Source organism: Haliotis rubra, unplaced genomic scaffold, assembly GCF_003918875.1.
Source record: "Haliotis rubra isolate DU_JTF1 unplaced genomic scaffold, ASM391887v1 Scf735, whole genome shotgun sequence".
In the NCBI taxonomy this organism is placed as follows: domain Eukaryota; kingdom Metazoa; phylum Mollusca; class Gastropoda; order Lepetellida; family Haliotidae; genus Haliotis; species Haliotis rubra.
Window position 1 is genome coordinate 136,102 of NW_025767452.1, and position 19,391 is coordinate 155,492.

At 39.1% G+C, this 19,391-nt stretch overlaps 1 protein-coding gene across 3 annotated transcripts; it reads right to left on the reverse strand.

Moving 5' to 3' along the window:
• Positions 1 to 2,780: 2,780 nt before the first annotated feature.
• Positions 2,781 to 19,388, reverse strand: LOC124259765 (hsp70-Hsp90 organizing protein 1-like). 3 transcript variants are annotated; one of them, XR_006893913.1, is made up of 9 exons: positions 19,092 to 19,388; positions 17,954 to 18,166; positions 17,168 to 17,236; positions 15,140 to 15,224; positions 14,181 to 14,281; positions 10,075 to 10,145; positions 9,497 to 9,555; positions 3,764 to 6,244; positions 2,781 to 3,645 (listed from the first exon to the last, which is right to left on the reverse strand). XR_006893913.1 is itself a non-coding variant. In XM_046693967.1 (8 exons), the coding sequence occupies exons 1-8, from the start codon at positions 19,101 to 19,103 to the stop codon at positions 6,114 to 6,116; spliced, it is 741 nt and encodes a 246-aa protein (XP_046549923.1). In that variant the 5' UTR covers positions 19,104 to 19,388; the 3' UTR covers positions 2,781 to 6,113. The 3 variants fall into 3 exon arrangements, 1 of the variants encoding a protein (XP_046549923.1); XR_006893912.1 differs by having other exon boundaries at positions 2,781 to 3,704; XM_046693967.1 differs by having other exon boundaries at positions 2,781 to 6,244.
• Between the last annotated feature and the right edge of the window lie 3 nt (positions 19,389 to 19,391).

The window sequence follows — 19,391 nt, forward strand, 5'->3', positions numbered from 1 at the left end:
GTGTGGATGATGTTATGGTCACCATGTTACTTCTTCAGGTGTGGATGATGTTATGGTCACCATGTTACTTCTTCAGGTGTGGATGATGTTATGGTTACCATGTTACTTCTTCAGGTGTGGATGATGTTATGGTTACCATGTTACTTCTTCAGGTGTGGATGATGTTATGGTCACCATGTTACTTCTTCAGGTGTGGATGATGTTATGGTCACCATGTTACTTCTTCAGGTGTGGATGATGTTATGGTCACCATGTTACTTCTTCAGGTGTGGATGATGTTATGGTTACCATGTTACTTCTTCAGGTGTGGATGATGTTATGGTCACCATGTTACTTCTTCAGGTGTGGATGATGTTATGGTCACCATGTTACTTCTTCAGGTGTGGATGATGTTATGGTTACCATGTTACTTCTTCAGGTGTGGATGATGTTATGGTCACCATGTTACTTCTTCAGGTGTGGATGATGTTATGGTCACCATGTTACTTCTTCAGGTGTGGATGATGTTATGGTTACCATGTTACTTCTTCAGGTGTGGATGATGTTATGGTCACCATGTTACTTCTTCAGGTGTGGATGATGTTATGGTTACCATGTTACTTCTTCAGGTGTGGATGATGTTATGGTCACCATGTTACTTCTTCAGGTGTGGATGATGTTATGGTTACCATGTTACTTCTTCAGGTGTGGATGATGTTATGGTTACCATGTTACTTCTTCAGGTGTGGATGATGTGGTCACCATGTTACTTCTTCAGGTGTGGATGATGTTATGGTCACCATGTTACTTCTTCAGGTGTGGATGATGTTATGGTCACCATGTTACTTCTTCAGGTGTGGATGATGTTATGGTCACCATGTTACTTCTTCAGGTGTGGATGATGTTATGGTCACCATGTTACTTCTTCTTCAGGTGTGGATGATGATGATGTTATGGTCACCATGTTACTTCTTCAGGTGTGGATGATGTTATGGTTACCATGTTACTCTTCAGGTGTGGATGATGTTATGTTATGATCACCATGTTACTTCTTCAGGTGTGGATGATGTTATGGTTACCATGTTACTTCTTCAGGTGTGTGGATGATGTTATGGTTACCATGTTACTTCTTCAGGTGTGGATGATGTTATGGTCACCATGTTACTTCTTCAGGTGTGGATGATGTTATGGTTACCATGTTACTTCTTCAGGTGTGGATGATGTTATGGTCACCATGTTACTTCTTCATGGATGATGTTATGGTTACCATGTTACTTCTTCAGGTGTGGATGATGTTATTCAGGTGGATGATGTTACCATGTTACTTCTTCAGGTGTGGATGATGTTATGGTCACCATGTTACTTCTTCAGGTGTGGATGATGTTATGGTCACCATGTTACTTCTTCAGGTGTGGATGATGTTATGGTTACCATGTTACTTCTTCAGGTGTGGATGATGTTATGGTCACCATGTTACTTCTTCAGGTGTGGATGATGTTATGGTCACCATGTTACTTCTTCAGGTGTGGATGATGTTATGGTCACCATGTTACTTCTTCAGGTGTGGATGATGTTATGGTCACCATGTTACTTCTTCAGGTGTGGATGATGTTATGGTCACCATGTTACTTCTTCAGGTGGATGATGTTATGGTTACCATGTTACTTCTTCAGGTGTGGATGATGATGTTATGGTCACCATGTTACTTCTTCAGGTGTGGATGATGTTATGGTTACCATGTTACTTCTTCAGGTGTGGATGATGTTATGGTCACCATGTTACTTCTTCAGGTGTGGATGATGTTATGGTCACCATGTTACTTCTTCAGGTGTGGATGATGTTATGGTTACCATGTTACTTCTTCAGGTGTGGATGATGTTATGGTTGAGTACCGCTTGATTATTCAACAAACTGGAAGGGAGTATGATTTGTTTGTAGGGTAATGCCACACTCACCAGTATTCCAGCAATGTGTTGGTGGTCATAAATAATCGAGTCTGGACCTGATAATCCAGTGACTGACATCATGAATATATCAACAACCTGATGTCATTTGTGTTTGTTTAATATAATGCCAGACTGATATCAATATCTCCAGCAAGATCCAGTGATTGACATTGATCAACCTGTTAATGTGTGTTTGTCATTTAATGCCTCACTCAGCAATATTCCAGTCATACAAGAAGGCAGTCTGTAAATATCCATGTCTGGGGCAGAAGATCCAGTGATTGACATCATGAGCAACAGTTGATGCAAATGGGATATGATGACATGCATCAACAAAGTCCGAGAGCCTGACCATCCGATCCCATTAGTCTTCTTTTGTGTAGGGGGCGGTGGGGTAGCCTAGTGGTTAAAGCGTCACATGGGCACAATGTGGGAAGCCCATTTGTGGTGTCCCCTGCCGTGATATTGCTGGAATATTGCTAAAAACGGCGTAAAACCATACTCACTCACTCACTCTTTTGTATAGAGGTATCTTCCTCGAACTGAATGAGAGGTGTAAGTGCAGATATAATTGATGTAGCAAGAGTGAGTTTAGTTTTACACCACACTCAGCAATATTCCAGCTATATGGAGGCGGTCTGTAAATAATCAAGTTTGGGCCAGATATTCCAGTGATTAACAGCATGAGCATCGATCTACGCATGTTGGGATACAATATGTGTCAACCAAGTCAACGAGCCTGACTACCCAATCCTGTTAGTTGGCACTTATGACAAGCATGGGTTACTGAAGATCAATTCTAACCCGGATTTTCACGGATCGATGTAGCAAGATATAATTGACAAGACACTTAAAAATAATTAAATTCTTTAATCACATTCACATACACTCTTAAAATTCTCTTTCTTCATCAAACCTTTCACAACTAGCAATTTGTAGTCACACTGCTCCTTGTAGTCCACTGGTCAGCTCGGACATTGTGAGACACACTGGTGGCGAGACCAGCCTGGAGTAGATTTTGTATCAGAAGAGAAACATTTTGTCCAGTCTTGTTGACAGTCTCATCAAATCTTTGCACACCTTACCACTACACACATATCTTCTCAAATCGTCACAGCGAGCAATACAAACAAATTTTAACGAGATTGCAAGATATTTTAAGGTGATATTTTATGCCCATCGATGTTTGCAGTGTTAGGGGTGAGGTGAGGTGAGGTGAAATTGGGTTTAACGTCGTACTTGAGAATATTTCGCTCATATGACGACGTGCATGCATGTGTATGTGTATGTGCGGCTGCTTGTACTAGCCCAGACTTACTTTGTATTGTAAATTGTGTTTACATTTCATCATAACCTGACTAAATTATATGAGACGATCCCGATAATGAATATATACATGTACTAGAGAACAATTGAAAGTTAGAAAACAGTACACACCGCAACAGACCTAACCAAGATCTCATTCAAATGCTGCTTCCTGCTGCTTCATGTGTAGCAGTAGTAAGCACTAACATGGGATATTTATCACTTTGGAAAAAAAGCTTTCTTTCATCCAAGGAGTCCAGGTACAAAAGGTTAGTTTGAGAAACAATGCATGATGAAGAGAGAAGCTGTGCATGATGAAGAGAGAAACTGCTGATGAAGAATGACGGCAGGTTCTCAACCAGTAACAGTGGATGGGCTTGCTACAAACTGACCTGCATTGTGGTTGGTATGTAACCTACAGCAACAGTGGATGGGCTTGCTACAAACTGACCTGCATGGTGGTTGGTATGTAACCTACAGCAACAGTGGATGGGCTTGCTACAAACTGACCTGCATGGTGGTTGGTATGTAACCTACAGCATGTGCTGTACACCCACTTCAGAAACTAATCTCTTTGTTGTTTGCATCAATGAAATCACCACAGGCATTTCAAACTGTATTTTAGGAAGTAGGAATATGTCGGTAACCTTTTCAAACATCTATACAGCAGAGGGTTCTGTATTTTCATTCCATATTAAGGGGGTGGTGTTCACAGGCCCTCGTGTCTTTGCGAAGATTAAAGATTTAAAAAAATATTTTTTTGACATGACCCCCGACTTGAAATGCTACACAGTACAATACATTATGACAAGGCCGGACACTTCGGTGTACCCTACCTGCCTGCTTTGCCAATCGCTATGCTACCATCGCATGTAGTCGATTAAAACTTCATGTAAACATAATCACGGATGATTGGCCTATCGATCACCACTCATGACACCTACCAATTCTTCATTGTTATTTCTGTAAGTCGTTTAAAATCCGATTTTGATCCTCAACTAAATGATCTTGACACAAATGGATGACGTATGTCCGCACAAAACGGGGGGTGTGGCATTTCTTGACTGTATAGGACCGCATCGCGGCTCTCGGCTAAATGTATACTGTCGGGTATTTCGAGTCGGGGGTCATCTCAAATGTGTTATGTTTTCTTAACATCTTTAATCTTCGCAAAGACACGAGGGCCTGTGGTAGTGTGGTTAAAGCACCCACTTGTCTCACCGACAACCTGAGTTTGAATACCGCATGGGTGCAGTGTGAGGAGCCCTTTGTCTTCTGCCATAATGTGACACTATTGCAAACACTAACATGAACCCTACTCTCACATTTCATTGAAATCAAGTGCATAGCACCTGTCTTAGAAACTCTTAAAAAGGCTGATCTTATTAGACATATCAATATAATTGAACATCTTTTGCATTTGAAATTTACAAAATTTGGTTCAGATATATCTTAATTATTTAAGGTCATATATACTCTGGTCAACTCAATATGTCAATAAATGTCCCACTACTCACAACGACTGGTCATCTATGATTAATATACAAATTATTAAGTATTAAGCCCCCCACCTTGCATACACTGAAAATTGATTAAACCTTTCCACATATTTCTCGAAATTGTATTTTGTTATCAATTTTCATTAACAATAACCACAGCTTCTCAGTTGGTACCACCAGATGGTTGATGGAATCACAATACAGGCATTGTCCATTCATTTGTCAGATACTTCATAATGCAGTGTGTTCCAAACACATACTAGCCCGAACTTGGATCTTAACATCATTTTTTAGTAGAATATAATTATATAATGTGGACTCTGATTTGCTGAGTTTTTTAGTCAAAAAGTAATTTGAATAGACTAGGTCTTAAGAATAGTGGCTATATTGACATAGTAGAATGTCTGACCTAAAACGTAAATGAATACACAATGCCATTTACAAGGTGGTCAAATGCAACATATGTTATTATGTGATTACACTTTTTCAGTAAAGTACCAGTTGTCCAACGTCCATTTTCTTGTGGATGTAAGATGGCTGAGTGGGTTAGATGGCCGACTTTGTGTGATGGTGATTAGCTACCTGACTGACAGTGTGGTTTCGAATACCAGATGGTTCTGCCTAACAAAAGGACGAGAATCAATACTTTACTGAGAAAGAGTAATCCAAAATATATCATGGTGAAAAGTCAAGTGAATGAGAAATGTTAGAAATACTATAACTTATTGTTTCAAGTTTGAAAAGTATCACAGCTGCCATAGCAACCAGCCTTGGTGACTGATTTAATCAGGTTATCCATCACTCAACCCTTAATTAGGATTCCTTGGGATTTCAAATTATATTCACAAAGTCAGCCATGTACCATTTTGTTAATCTGTGACGTGAGAACAAATTTGACCTTTGAAAGGAGTAAAGAGGCCATGTCAAGTGTTGATAATGGTATGAACATATCATAATTACTGGTCACAAACTGACCTGCTGAACACAAAGGGGTCCAGTTGAGGTTACAACTGAGCCATCTTGACTGACAACAGCCTAGTTTGGTTATATATTAACCTGGTTAATGTCTGAACCAGTTCCAGGAACTATCTTGGATAGTATGGAATCATGATCACCAAACCAAACAAGATGGATGGACGGGTGACCAACAAATCTTGTTTAATTATGTTAAATGTCATCTTATCTTTCTCTTGACGTCCTGATGAGAAAGGATAACAATATTGGGATGGATAACTTCTTTATATTCTTTTCATCCATATTGTTATCTTTCCTTACTGCTCTAACTTATAAATGCCTAAGTTGTGAGGTGTGTTTTAACCTTTGATGACTGTATGACATATGTACAGTGTATATATATAGCAATGTAGTGATGGTCATCTGGTCATCAAGTCTTGCCCTGCTTGTATCTCTGTCTGGCTGCTCCAGTGCCGCCCTTACGGTGGCGTTTTCCTGATTCTGGCACTTCTTGGGAGGATTCTTCAGGATTTGTCTGGCCTGATGGCTTGCCCTCCATCTCTGTGAGATGGAAAACATGGCATTATAATGTCATTGCCTTGTCATGCAACATCCTTACAGTGTCATTACATTGTCATGCAACATCCTTACAGTGTCATTACATTGTCATGCAACATCCTTACAGTGTCATTACATTGTCATACAACATCCTTACAGTGTCATTGCATTGTCATGCAACATCCTTACAGTGTCATTACATTGTCATGCAACATCCTTACAGTGTCATTACATTGTCATGCAACATCCTTACAGTGTCATTACATTGTCATGCAACATCCTTACAGTGTCATTACATTGTCATACAACATCCTTACAGTGTCATTACATTGTCATACAACATCCTTACAGTGTCATTACATTGTCATACATCATCCTTACAGTGTTAATACTACAGCCATACAATATCATTACAACATCCTTACATTGTCATGCAACATCCTTACAGTGTCATTACATTGTCATGCAACATCCTTACAGTGTCATTACATTGTCATGCAACACCCTTACAGTGTCATTAGATTGTTATGCAACATCCTTACAGTGTCATTACATTGTCATGCAACATCCTTACAGTGTCATTACATTGTCATGCAACATCCTTACAGTGTCATTACATTGTCATACAACATCCTTACAGTGTTAATACTACAGCCATACAATATCATTACAACATCCTTACAGTGTCATTACATTGTCACGCAACATCCTTACAGTGTCATTACATTGTCATGCAACATCCTTACAGTGTCATTACATTGTCATGCAACATCCTTACAGTGTCATTACATTGTCATGCAACATCCTTACAGTGTCATTACATTGTCATGCAACATCCTTACAGTGTCATTACATTGTCATACAACATCCTTACAGTGTCATTACATTGTCATACAACATCCTTACAGTGTCATTACAATTGTAAAACAACATCCTTACAGTGTCATTACATTGTCATACAATATCCTTAATGTTATTACATTGTCATACAACATCCTTACAGTGTCATACAACATCCTTACAGTGTTATTACATTGTCATACAATATCCTTACAGTGTTATTACATTGTCATACAACATCCTTACAGTGTTATTACATTGTCATACAACATCCTTACAGTGTCATTACATTGTCATACAACATCCTTACAGTGTTATTACATTGTCATACAACATCCTTACAGTGTTAATACTACAGCCATACAACATCATTACAACATCCTTTAGCATCATACACCATCCTTATGTATTACAACATCCTTACAGTGTCATTACATTGTCATACAATATCCTTACAGTGTTATTACATTGTCATGCAACATCCTTAGTGTCATTACATTGTCATGCAACATCCTTACAGTGTCATAACATTGTCATACAACATCCTTACAGTGTCATTACATTGTCATACAACATCCTTACAGTGTTAATACTACAGCCATACAATATCATTACAACATCCTTACAGTGTCATTACATTGTCATGCAACATCCTTACAGTGTCATTACATTGTCATACAACATCCTTACAGTATCATTACATTGTCATACAACATCCTTACAGTGTCATTACATTGTAAAACAACATCCTTACATTGTCATTACATTGTAAAACAACATCCTTACAGTGTCATTACATTGTCATACAATATCCTTAGTGTTATTACATTGTCATACAACATCCTTACAGTGTCATACAACATCCTTACAGTGTTATTACATTGTTATACAATATCCTTACAGTGTTATTACATTGTCATACAACATCCTTACAGTGTTAATACTACAGCCATACAACATCATACACCATCCTTATGTATTACAACATCCTTACAGTGTTATTACATTGTCATACAATATCCTTACAGTGTCATTACATTGTCATGCAACATCCTTACAGTGTCATTACATTGTCATGCAACATCCTTACAGTGTCATTACATTGTCATGCAACATCCTTACAGTGTCATTACATTGTCATACAACATCCTTACAGTGTTAATACTACAGCCATACAATATCATTACAACATCCTTACAGTGTCATTACATTGTCATGCAACATCCTTACAGTGCCATTACATTGTCATGCAACATCCTTACAGTGTCATTACATTGTCATCCAACATCCTTACAGTGTCATTACATTGTCATGCAACATCCTTACAGTGTCATTACATTGTCATGCTACATCCTTACAGTGTCATTGCATTGTCATGCAACATCCTTACAGTGTCATTACATTGTCATACAACATCCTTACAGTGTCATTACATTGTCATACAACATCCTTACAGTGTCATTACATTGTCATACAACATCCTTACAGTGTCATTACATTGTCATACAACATCCTTACAGTGTCATTACATTGTCATACAACATCCTTACAGTGTCATTACATTGTCATACAATATCCTTAGTGTTATTACATTGTCATACAACATCCTTACAGTGTCATTACATTGTCATGCAACATCCTTACATTGTCATACATCCTTAGTGTTATTACATTGTCATACAATATCCTTACAGTGTTATTACATTGTCATACAACATCCTTACATTGTCATACAATATCCTTACAGTGTCATTACATTGTCATACAACATCCTTACAGTGTTAATACTACAGCCATACAATATCATTACAACATCCTTTAGCATCATACACCATCCTTATGTATTACAACATCCTAACAGTGTCATACAACATCCTTACAGTGTCATACATCTTTACATAAAAACGACAAAATACTTTTCATATTTATAAGTAATCTCTACTGAATGCAGAGTTGATTATACAATCCTAACTTGTTTATAAGGATGTGTTTACCTGGCACTATCAACCAGTGATGACACCAGGTGCCCATGCTGAGTGTATCCAGCCCCACCTGTACTTGTACAGTATACAACTGGTACTTTTACAGTGTACAACTTGTACTTGTGTAGTATCATACAATTTCCGGGGCGATGGGGTCGCCTAGTGGTTAAAGTGTTGGCTCGAATCCGGGTTCGAATCCCCACATGGGTACATTGTGTGAAGCCCATTTCTGATGTCCCCCGCAGTGATGTTGTTGGAATATTGCTAAAAGCGGCGTAAAACCAAACTCAGTCAGTCAGTCAGTCATACAATTTCCAAAGTGAACATTAGGTCACAGTGAACTAAAGTTCTTATTTAAGCTAATTTCTACATAAGCAATTGACTCTGGATTGAAAATCCCCATCTCCTCGTAGCTTGTATCCCCGATACTCACCCGACAGTAAATCTATTGGTGCTTCCAGTAACGAGGATTTCTGTGAGTTCATCACAAACCTAAACCAACCAACAGAAACAGAATAACTGACATATTCTACAGCAGAACCACAGATGCTTTCACTATGGTGAAACTATAATGTATATATCAGACAATGACACACATTAGAAAGCAGATATATGATACAATAGATGTATCTCAGACTGCAATACATTGACAATGCCCCAGATATCCATTTTACAAAGTATTCACTCGTCACGCCCAAAACCCAAGTTCAATTACCCACATGGGCACAATGAGTGAAGCCCATTTCTGGTGTCCCCCATCATGATATTGCTGGAATAGTGCGAAAGGCGGCGTAAAACCAAACTCACTCACTCTATTATACAACCACAGATATACATCATATAACCAGATATATATCACACAACCACAAAACTTAGTCAGCAGACATGTATGTACCAAATATATCTCAGACAACAGATGTCACAATATACCACATATATATCTGAAAATGTGAAGATACTTCTTTTTTGTTCTGGATGTGTGTGTTAAGCATGATATAAGCAAGAATATACCTGTATCCGAGGGCAATGACATAGCCTAGAGTTGCGAACACCAATACCAGCAACAGCTGTAGCACCAGGTACTGAAACAACAGACACAAACTACTGAGAAGACTGCGAGGATGAAGGATCCTTGCCCACCTCTTCTGTTGGTTATGTATATTTTACATTTATAGATCAGTCCTGTAATTAAAATTACACAATGCTAGGATATATTTCTTTGGGTTAAATAATAGTTTTATGCATTAAATTCATCCCATTATATTATTGCGTATGTTGTAACTAAATCACCAGTAGATTGCCGGGAAACGTGTGCATAGCTGATTGCTATTTCTGGCTACAAGACAAATACACACTGCAATCTTCATCCATGCATATAATACAATGCCTAGCAACAAATTAGAACTTAAAAGTTAAATAATCTTGTCTAGTGATGTTTAATTGCAAATTTGACATCTTTACTGACAAAGTAGTCTTCTCTTGTTTGTTTCTTCACGTGAAGAGATACGATGTTGTTTTCTTACCCGCTGGAAAAAGGTTTGATAAAAGTGTAACCCATAGATAAGCCGACCCCCTTCTACAGACTGCTATTTTTGGTCCTCAAAATTTGGCTTATCTATGGTAATATATGGTACACTAATATCTGAGCTGAAAATCAGAAAATTATGTATCCCTCTGGCATATTTTTCTCAATAGTCAAAAATACTGTAGAACTTTATCATCAATATTTCTTAACAAAAACAAAGTTATGTGGGAGGACATTCATGGCACATTTTGGAGTTAGTGAGTTTCTTTAAGCCACATCAGCAACATTGCAGCAGTTCATCTACTGGACACAACCCTTCAATATAATGTCTGCAGAGGAGGGTTTTATTTATAGTCTGTTTGGGTCAAAATGGTACCGATGAATCACAATCTAACTCCAAATCAGTTCATGTTCAAACATTCATTTCAACACAGAATATAATGAAAACATCTGACATCAAGTCCAGTCTTCAAAGTGAAACACCTGATGACCTCATAGGCCTTCACCTTGACCCTGGTTGTGACTCAAGACTCAAGGTCAAACAATAACCGTGCACTCTCAAGTAACAAATATCTGCCCCATTTGCCAGTAGAAAGTTTGGAGAACATTCCATTGAAGGTAGATGGTGCCGGAGGTCAACCTCTTCTACATGATGGATTTGTTTGACTTGCTATGTCTCTGCTAAAGGAGTTGCTGGTACAAACGAGGAGGTACGTCTATCATCTTCGTTTTCCCAGATACCTCCTGTTCAGAAATCCCTGTTATGGTTGGCATCAGAACATTCAAGAGAATAGCAGAGAAATGCCAGAAGCAGAAGAAATCAGACCTTTTTATGCACCCTGCCAATAAAGAGTGACGTGGCCCATATCTTCACCAGCATTGTTTCCGGACGCCTAGGAACTGTCCAACTAACTGGGAGGAAAAGGATAACTGTATCACCAGCAGGACAAACTATGGAGATCTGGCGTATAACACGGCAAGACATCAAAGGTCAACGTTCCAATCTTTTCCTCCCCAGCACATCACTGCACAAAACATTCCAGCCCAGGAAAGTATTAACCATCAACAGTAGTATGGAGACGGTCTTCAAATCATGAATGCTGTTATGTCTACCACAGGATGTCTCCCAAGAATAAAAGTATTTGTCCACAATTTATCATCTTGTGACATAACCATCTCTCCTCGGCAAGTACTGACCTGTACCTCCCCAGGACATCACTGACCTATACTGGGTGTATAACCATCTGAAGTGCCGTGGTACAAAGCGATCTTAGAGCTAAGGTGACCGTAACTCCCATACCCTAACATAGGCTTAAGGTAGCCTTAGAGCTAAGGTTGTTTTGTACAACGGCACACTGAAGAAGGAAGAAGCAGCCATGTTACCTGCTCACTGTATGGGTACACAACTGTCCAGAGAAGAGCCGTCTTCGGAACAGCAAGAACTGAACACTGACTTTGCCAGAAGACGACAAGCAGGGATTGTTAGGAAGCTTCATGCCATGAGAGATGTGTTTTCAACTTATAATTATGATATTGGGAAGACAGGCCACTCATGCCATTAAGCTGACTGACAAATCACCGTTCAGAGAGAGAGCTCGACAGTACATCCTCAGGACTTCGAAGATTGTCGCCGCCACTTACAACAGTCGGTAGATAATAGTCCAATAACCTTCATCCGCAAGAAGTCAGGAAGCAAAGGAGTCCCAAAGAAATGAACAGGCAAGAAAAGAAGTCCATGGCATATTTCTCAAAATGTTGCCATCTCCACCATCTCCATCTCCAAGGAAGCAGTTCCTGACATTTTGGTAAAGCTACCTACAGTCCTTGATTGAGTTCAATTGTCAGTGGATTGGAAAACAGGGCAAGCACTGGACTAAGAAATTTGTAAAATCATAGCAGTGATCAAATCAAAGAAGGAACCATACAAAGCAGTGACATCCAAACTTTATCCTGACATACATGTTATTAAAGATGACATTCTCTACAGAATGCTCACCAATGCCAAAGGTTCAGAGCAAAACCCACTTGTTATCCCCAAACAATATCACAAGGAGGCAATTCATGGAGTTCATGATCAAGTTGGACATCCCGGCAGCAACAGAACTTTGTCCATTGTCTGTCAGGGAATCTTCTGGCCAATCAGGGCTACCTCTTTCCAAGCTTAGTGTTCAAACTGTGAAAGATGCATCAGAAGGAAGGCCAGGAAAGAAACTGCGCCACTAGAAGCCATCTTACCCTCTGTTCCGCTTCAACTGATCTGCATTGACTGCCTGTCCATCAAACCAGACAAAGATGGCTATGAAAATGTACTGGTGATCACGGATCACTTCACAAAATACGCTATGTCAATTTCAACAAAGGACCAGAAAGCTACCACAGTAGCCAAAGTTTTCTTGGAAAACCTCATCTGTCACTATGGTTAACCTCAGCAATAACAATGGTCCTGTTGCTACAGATGAACCACTCCACTCCAGCATCACTAACTCAGGGGACTCGTGGGTCCTTGCAGATCACAATGGACGACCCTGACTCTGAGATGGAATGTGCAGGGGAAGAGCCTGATACATGAGATGTGAAAGCGCAAACGCATTTAAGAGACTTGAAAGGAAACATTTTCTTTTGTCATCCTGCATGGTTTATGTGGACAGCTATGATAATTCTTAACTGTGTTGAGGACATTGGCATTCCTGCATATGAAAGATCATTTCCGATTCAAGGTACACACTCTTGTATTCAAGGTTCCAAATGAACCAACATCAGCTTAACTTGCTGATCTTATGCAGGCCAATAAACCTTTATGTGCACACTAAAGTCAGAGAATGAAAATTTTCTTCAGTGTGTGTGTGTGTGTGTGTGAAAGGAGAAAGAGAATGGAGGGGATGTGTGACCATGTTCAGCAGCACAAAGCTTAGAGTTTTCTGGCTTTGATCCTGCAATTAACTGAGGCATGTGTGATGTCTCCAAAATATGTCTCTGTTCACCCAGCAGTTAATGGGTACACTGTGGGATGATATGGTAATCGTATGGATAACCGTCTGGGTTGCATGGGCTGTATTCCCCAAGGGAGTAGAGAATGAAAACCTTGATGTAATCTGATCCACTGTTTGGGGTAGAAATAATGACACTCTAAAAGTATTCACTTGGTAAATGGAATTTGGTGCAAAATAAATGGTCTTTGTTACGTTTTGACATGCTATAAACACTCTATGAGGCAAAACCCATATTGGTAGATAAGAACTGACCTCAACTCTATTTGTGTCACGGACTGATCCAGTAACCCTGGATTTTATGTAGAGAAGTTATGTTTCCACACTTGCATAAACATATTGAAGTCAATTCTTAAAAATCCACAATAACAACTTCACAGACCACTTCTTGAATCATTATATATCTGTAGACCACTAGTAGGCATCATTGACATAGTTCAACACAATAACACAACAATCTATTGTCAACCAATCTGGAAAAACTAGTCCACCAAATTCCATGGCTAATGAATCTTTTGGTTTATGGAAAAATACATGAAAAAGCTTTACTTGATTAGCCAATCATTTAATGCCAAGGAATAATGTGTTTCTTGTGTTGTACTCACAGTTATGGAAGGTTCTTTAGCGAGGTACTGATCTGCGATCACAATCAGAAGTCCCATTCCTCCACCACCAGCTGCAAACTTCCACGGCAGACGGGCATTTGCTGAACAATCAATACATCACTTTCAGTATTTCACTTTACAGATAATGGATCAGTCCTCAATATCTAACTTCACATGTTCTGGGTCAGTCTTTAGTTCATCACAACAAACGTCATACAACAATGAACAAAATATCTTTGACAAACATATGAAAATAACGGAGAAATCTTTGACAAACATATGACAACATTTTGAACTATATTTGGCTGACATAGGAAAACTATATGGACGGCGTATGCTTCTGTAATATGAAACTGTAATTTCCAAAGACAACATTTTGAACTAACAATTTGGCTGACATAGGAATAACAATATACCATGGACTGTCAAACCTCATACAAATATTTAGTAAAATTTGTTTATCTGTGTACAGACTTCATTTTAGTATTTAAGAAGCATCCACTTTTCTCTGCCAACCAGGGTTTGATTCCCCTTCATCGGGTAGGTGCGTCTGAAACCCATTTCTGGTGTCCCTTCCAGAAACTGTAATTACCCACTCACTCATCCACCAAAATGTAGTAGTACCAAAAATCCACAAATACTACTTGACTGAAGTTGTTATATGAAAGACATAATAACTTGGTGCGCTTGTTTCCTGTTTATAAATCATATGATTTGTTAATAATTTGGAATGCCAATTCCAATAATAAGAAATGTCAAATCTGAAATGTAGTCTGCTGTTTAACTGCTTTTTCATTCTACCGCCTGATGGGTCCTTTGAATTTTCAATGGGTCAGACAGACATCTGAAATGCCTTACAGGACCCAATTTCCTATGGGTCCTTTACTTTGGGTCAGACAGAACACCATTAGTGAACACTGGTGACACCACTTAGTTTCCAACCAATGATGACCTTGTACCTTTTCTCTCCTTATTCATGGCTGACCTTGTCCTGTTGATGGCATCTCTCACCTTCACATCAGTGGCATCCAGGACCATGGCTTTCTGTGGAGAAAAACCCACAAGTATAACCTGGCTTATCAGGGTGTAGTTTCATATTTCCTGTTTGTTTAACGCCAAACTCTATATTCCAGATATATGGCGGCGGTCTGTAAATAATCGAGTCTGGAACAGACAATCCAGTGATCAACATCATAAGCATCGATCTTCGCAATAGGGATATGATGACATGTGTCTACCAAGTCAGCGAGCCTCACCACCCAATCCTGTTAGTCACCAAACATGGGTAACTGAAGATCAATTCTAACCTGGATCTTCACGGGTTCATATTTCCTGAACTTCTTGACATGACATTGTACTCTATTTGATGAATGTCTAAAATACCATCAACTACTGCAGAAAGGTTATTACAAAATACGCTCCTGTATGTTTCTTGAGATGGTCTCAGATTTGTTTTTCTGTTCATTGTTTAATGACACATGCAGCTATATTCTAACTGTATGAAAGTAGTAGTTTAAATAATCTGTAAATAATGAACATTTCGATCTGAACTAATTGGAGTGAGTATGGTTTTAACCGCTTTTAGCAATATTCCATTACAACATACAGCGGGGTAGACAACTGTATTTCTTTTCTAAGATGCCAAATTTAATACTTTCTAAGGATAATTACGACAATTTAAAGAAAACAAACGACGGTGTCGGTGACAAAGGGCCATAAATCCTCCACAGGCTAACTGGCGCAGTTCTATTCATGTGGCCCCCTACGTTAAGAGAAACGTCAGAATAAACAAATGATAATATCTTTGATGACGGTTTACGCTCGATAAAATATCTGCATGAATTATTTTAATTACATCCGTGATTGTATAGCAATATAACCGTGATTTTACTACCAACATAAGTACATCCAGATGAAGCTGAGATAGTCAAGCCGACATTCCACGATTGTATTTGGGAATATGGGGCCCCGTGTCGCTGAAAACTAGTGAGTCACCTTCGTAAAACTCCACCAGTGATGTTAGCTGCGTGAAGCAACTGCAAACCAAGAAACGGGGATGCAACGGAGTAGTTTACGGATGAGGCGATGTGCATTGTGACGCCGCTTATATTGTCATCAAAATGGTTGACGCTGGGCACACAGAAATGGGGACGGATAATGTCATTCATTGTTACGCCATCCACCTTTATTGTCTGATAATGTATTTTTTCGATTGTTCTAACCGCTAGTAGGCATCACTATTCTTGGAAAAATAATGAAGTCTGAACCAGACAACCCAGGTATTGACATCATGACCACCCCTCTAAGCAATTGGAGTGATTTGTATAAGTAGCAATATTCCAGCAACATCACACCAGAAATGGTTCACACATTGTATCCAGGAATTTAACCATCATGCTACCCCACCACCCCCTAAGCAATTTGCTGACAATAGCTGCCAGTTTGATCACTCGCCTCTCTTCAAACCCACATCTGTGCATGTCGGACAAGTACTGAGGCATAAGGGTAGTCAACTGATTGACTGACTGAATTTGGTTTTACGCCGCTTTTAGCAATATTCCAGCAACATCACAGCGGGGGACACCAAAAATGAGCTTCACAAATTGTACCCATGTGGGGATTCGAACCCGGGTCTTCGGCGTGACGAGCCAGCGCTTTAACCACTGGGCTACCCCACCGCCCCTATAAGGGTAGTCAAATAACCACTGATAATCAATTTCAGTTTTCATGTATCAATATACATATGTCAAATTGTCACAATAGTATTTCAAGTTAAATTAACATAAAAATAATGGCATTTTTATCACGGAACTATAACAAATGGGGAATGACATCACTGTCAATGTAAAAACTGGGGTAGCATTTTGATTTCTTGCACTGCTGTAAGTTGAACACAGACAAGATCACTTCATTCATAAAACAGTGCTCTGTACATATGAATCATTAGAATCAACAAACAAAATCAAGATGACTGTATCATATCTTACATTGTAGGACAAAATGGCATCGTTGTAATGTCCTACTGCAAACTCAACCTCCCCTTTCCTGAAGTAGCCCTGAAATCAACAGAAAATGTCAGACCAGAAATATATTAAACAAGTCATGCAGATAAGGAATAAGATATATTACAGATGTCAACATTGTCTTCATAAAAATATATAAAATAACCCCTGAGCATAACACAAAGAAAACAATAGAAGGTGTCTGCATGCTTGTATTTTGACCTGTGTCTTGTAAAATGTTTAATACCATGATTATACAAGACTTTGTAGAAAGAAGCACTGGTCAAGAACCTAAAGCCAGCATTTGTCCACAATATTTCCGGTCGATATAATGTCAGCCAGACTGAAAGGTGATATGTTACAGTCAGGATTATATTTTCTTAGATACCGGTGGGGTAAGTACAAATTCTAGTTCTCTGGGCTTCGGAAGTTCTGCCTGGGATTCAAACCTACGTCCCCAGGAAAAGGCACCTAACACAAGCACACAACACTGACGACCTAACCCAGTCAACCAACAACACAAGGCTTCCACAAATGACAGTCAGACACTTGTCAGTGGCATTTTTGGACTTTGTGTACCTCTTTTATAAGTGTAAACTGTCACGCCCCTATGATTAAAAGCTATGAATAGACAACACATTTCAGAAAGTGATTAAATGTAATATATTTCATCACAGGGATATTTAATGATTACATTTTCTCAGTTAAGTACAAATTCAAGAGCTATTTATAACGCAGTAAATAGTAATATCACACAAGACTATACCAAACCTTTGTCCAGTTGGGCTGTAGTTTGATGGTCTGTTTGGCATCATCTAAAGCCAGGAAGTACTGCTGGACCTTGAGGAAGGCTAAGGACCGGTTGCTGAACACAAGGTGATTGAATGGGTCCAGTTTGATGGCGTGTGTGTAGTGGATAATGGCCTCCATGTAGTTGTCCTTCTTCACACATTCATTGCCCTGCTCCTTCAACTCATCCGCTCTCTGGATTGGGAGGAAACCAACGAAGAATTGGACATTTGATTTTTAAACAGTTTTGTGAAACACTTTATTTTGAAACTCATCCTGGTCAAAGAATAAGTTTCTGTCAGTATTCATTTCCAGTTTGTACAAACCCTTGAGAACAGGTTCAGAATTGTAACCCCCAACGTAATTAATAAATATGTTAGCTGTCCTCAGCACAATTTAGGTGTCTCCAGTAAACAGACCAGCATGAAATTCAAAAAGACTGTAGAATGTGGGGCCCAAGTCAGACACTTCAGGGTTATGTCACGACTGTTAGGCACTCCCTCACGGCTTGCTGCTGGACATGGTAAACTGATAGCTATGTATTTTATACCATGGGATTTACATGCAATATTCTTGATGAATGTGGGTAGAGAAACACCAAGTTTGTTTTGCCTGTACACACTTATCATGACGGTCTTTCAATTTGAGGGTTGTTTTGTATTAAATGTAGTATATCTACTGTATCTACATCTACTGTGTCAGGGGTGGAAGTAACTTTAAAATTGCTAGTGTTCTCCAGTACAGTGGCACATGTAAAATCATTTGCCCTGATCATTATCCTCTATACCGGCCGTTTTCTTGTTGATTTTTTAATATAACAACATAATTAAAAGTGGAAAGTCAACTGGACACCGGTACAGTGTGATATACAGAAAAAAACTGGACTTCGGGCAATGGGTTATTTCCACCCCTGCTTGCCCGACAGTGATAAAAAAACACTGGACTCGGACGTCATATCCAAGCCAAGCTGCTCTCTCTCTCTCCCTGACAAAGTTGATATGGTCATATAAAGTTGAACGCAATACCAATCTTCATGATCACATGATTCAGCACTTTCCAAACAAAATCGTGATACTTCGATTTACTTTGCTAAAATTCAAATACACATGGGATGCTTTACCTTGGCATTCATGCTGATCAGTTACTTCATGCGATTGATATTAAACGAGGCGATATTTATCCTGGTCTTGTTAATCGATCAATATCTGTTTCACATTCTGTAAGCCGACCAAAATCCGAGCATGACCGCAAATGGATTCCCCCTCTTCCGGTAACGTCAAAAAGCGCAACTTGTTTGGAATAAATACCCTGAACCAATTGTGCTTGACATGGTACGTGGACAGTGTATAACAGATTAACTTGTCAACGTTTAGAAGACGGACTTCTCTTCATAAAACCTCACTCACATGGTGTTTTAACC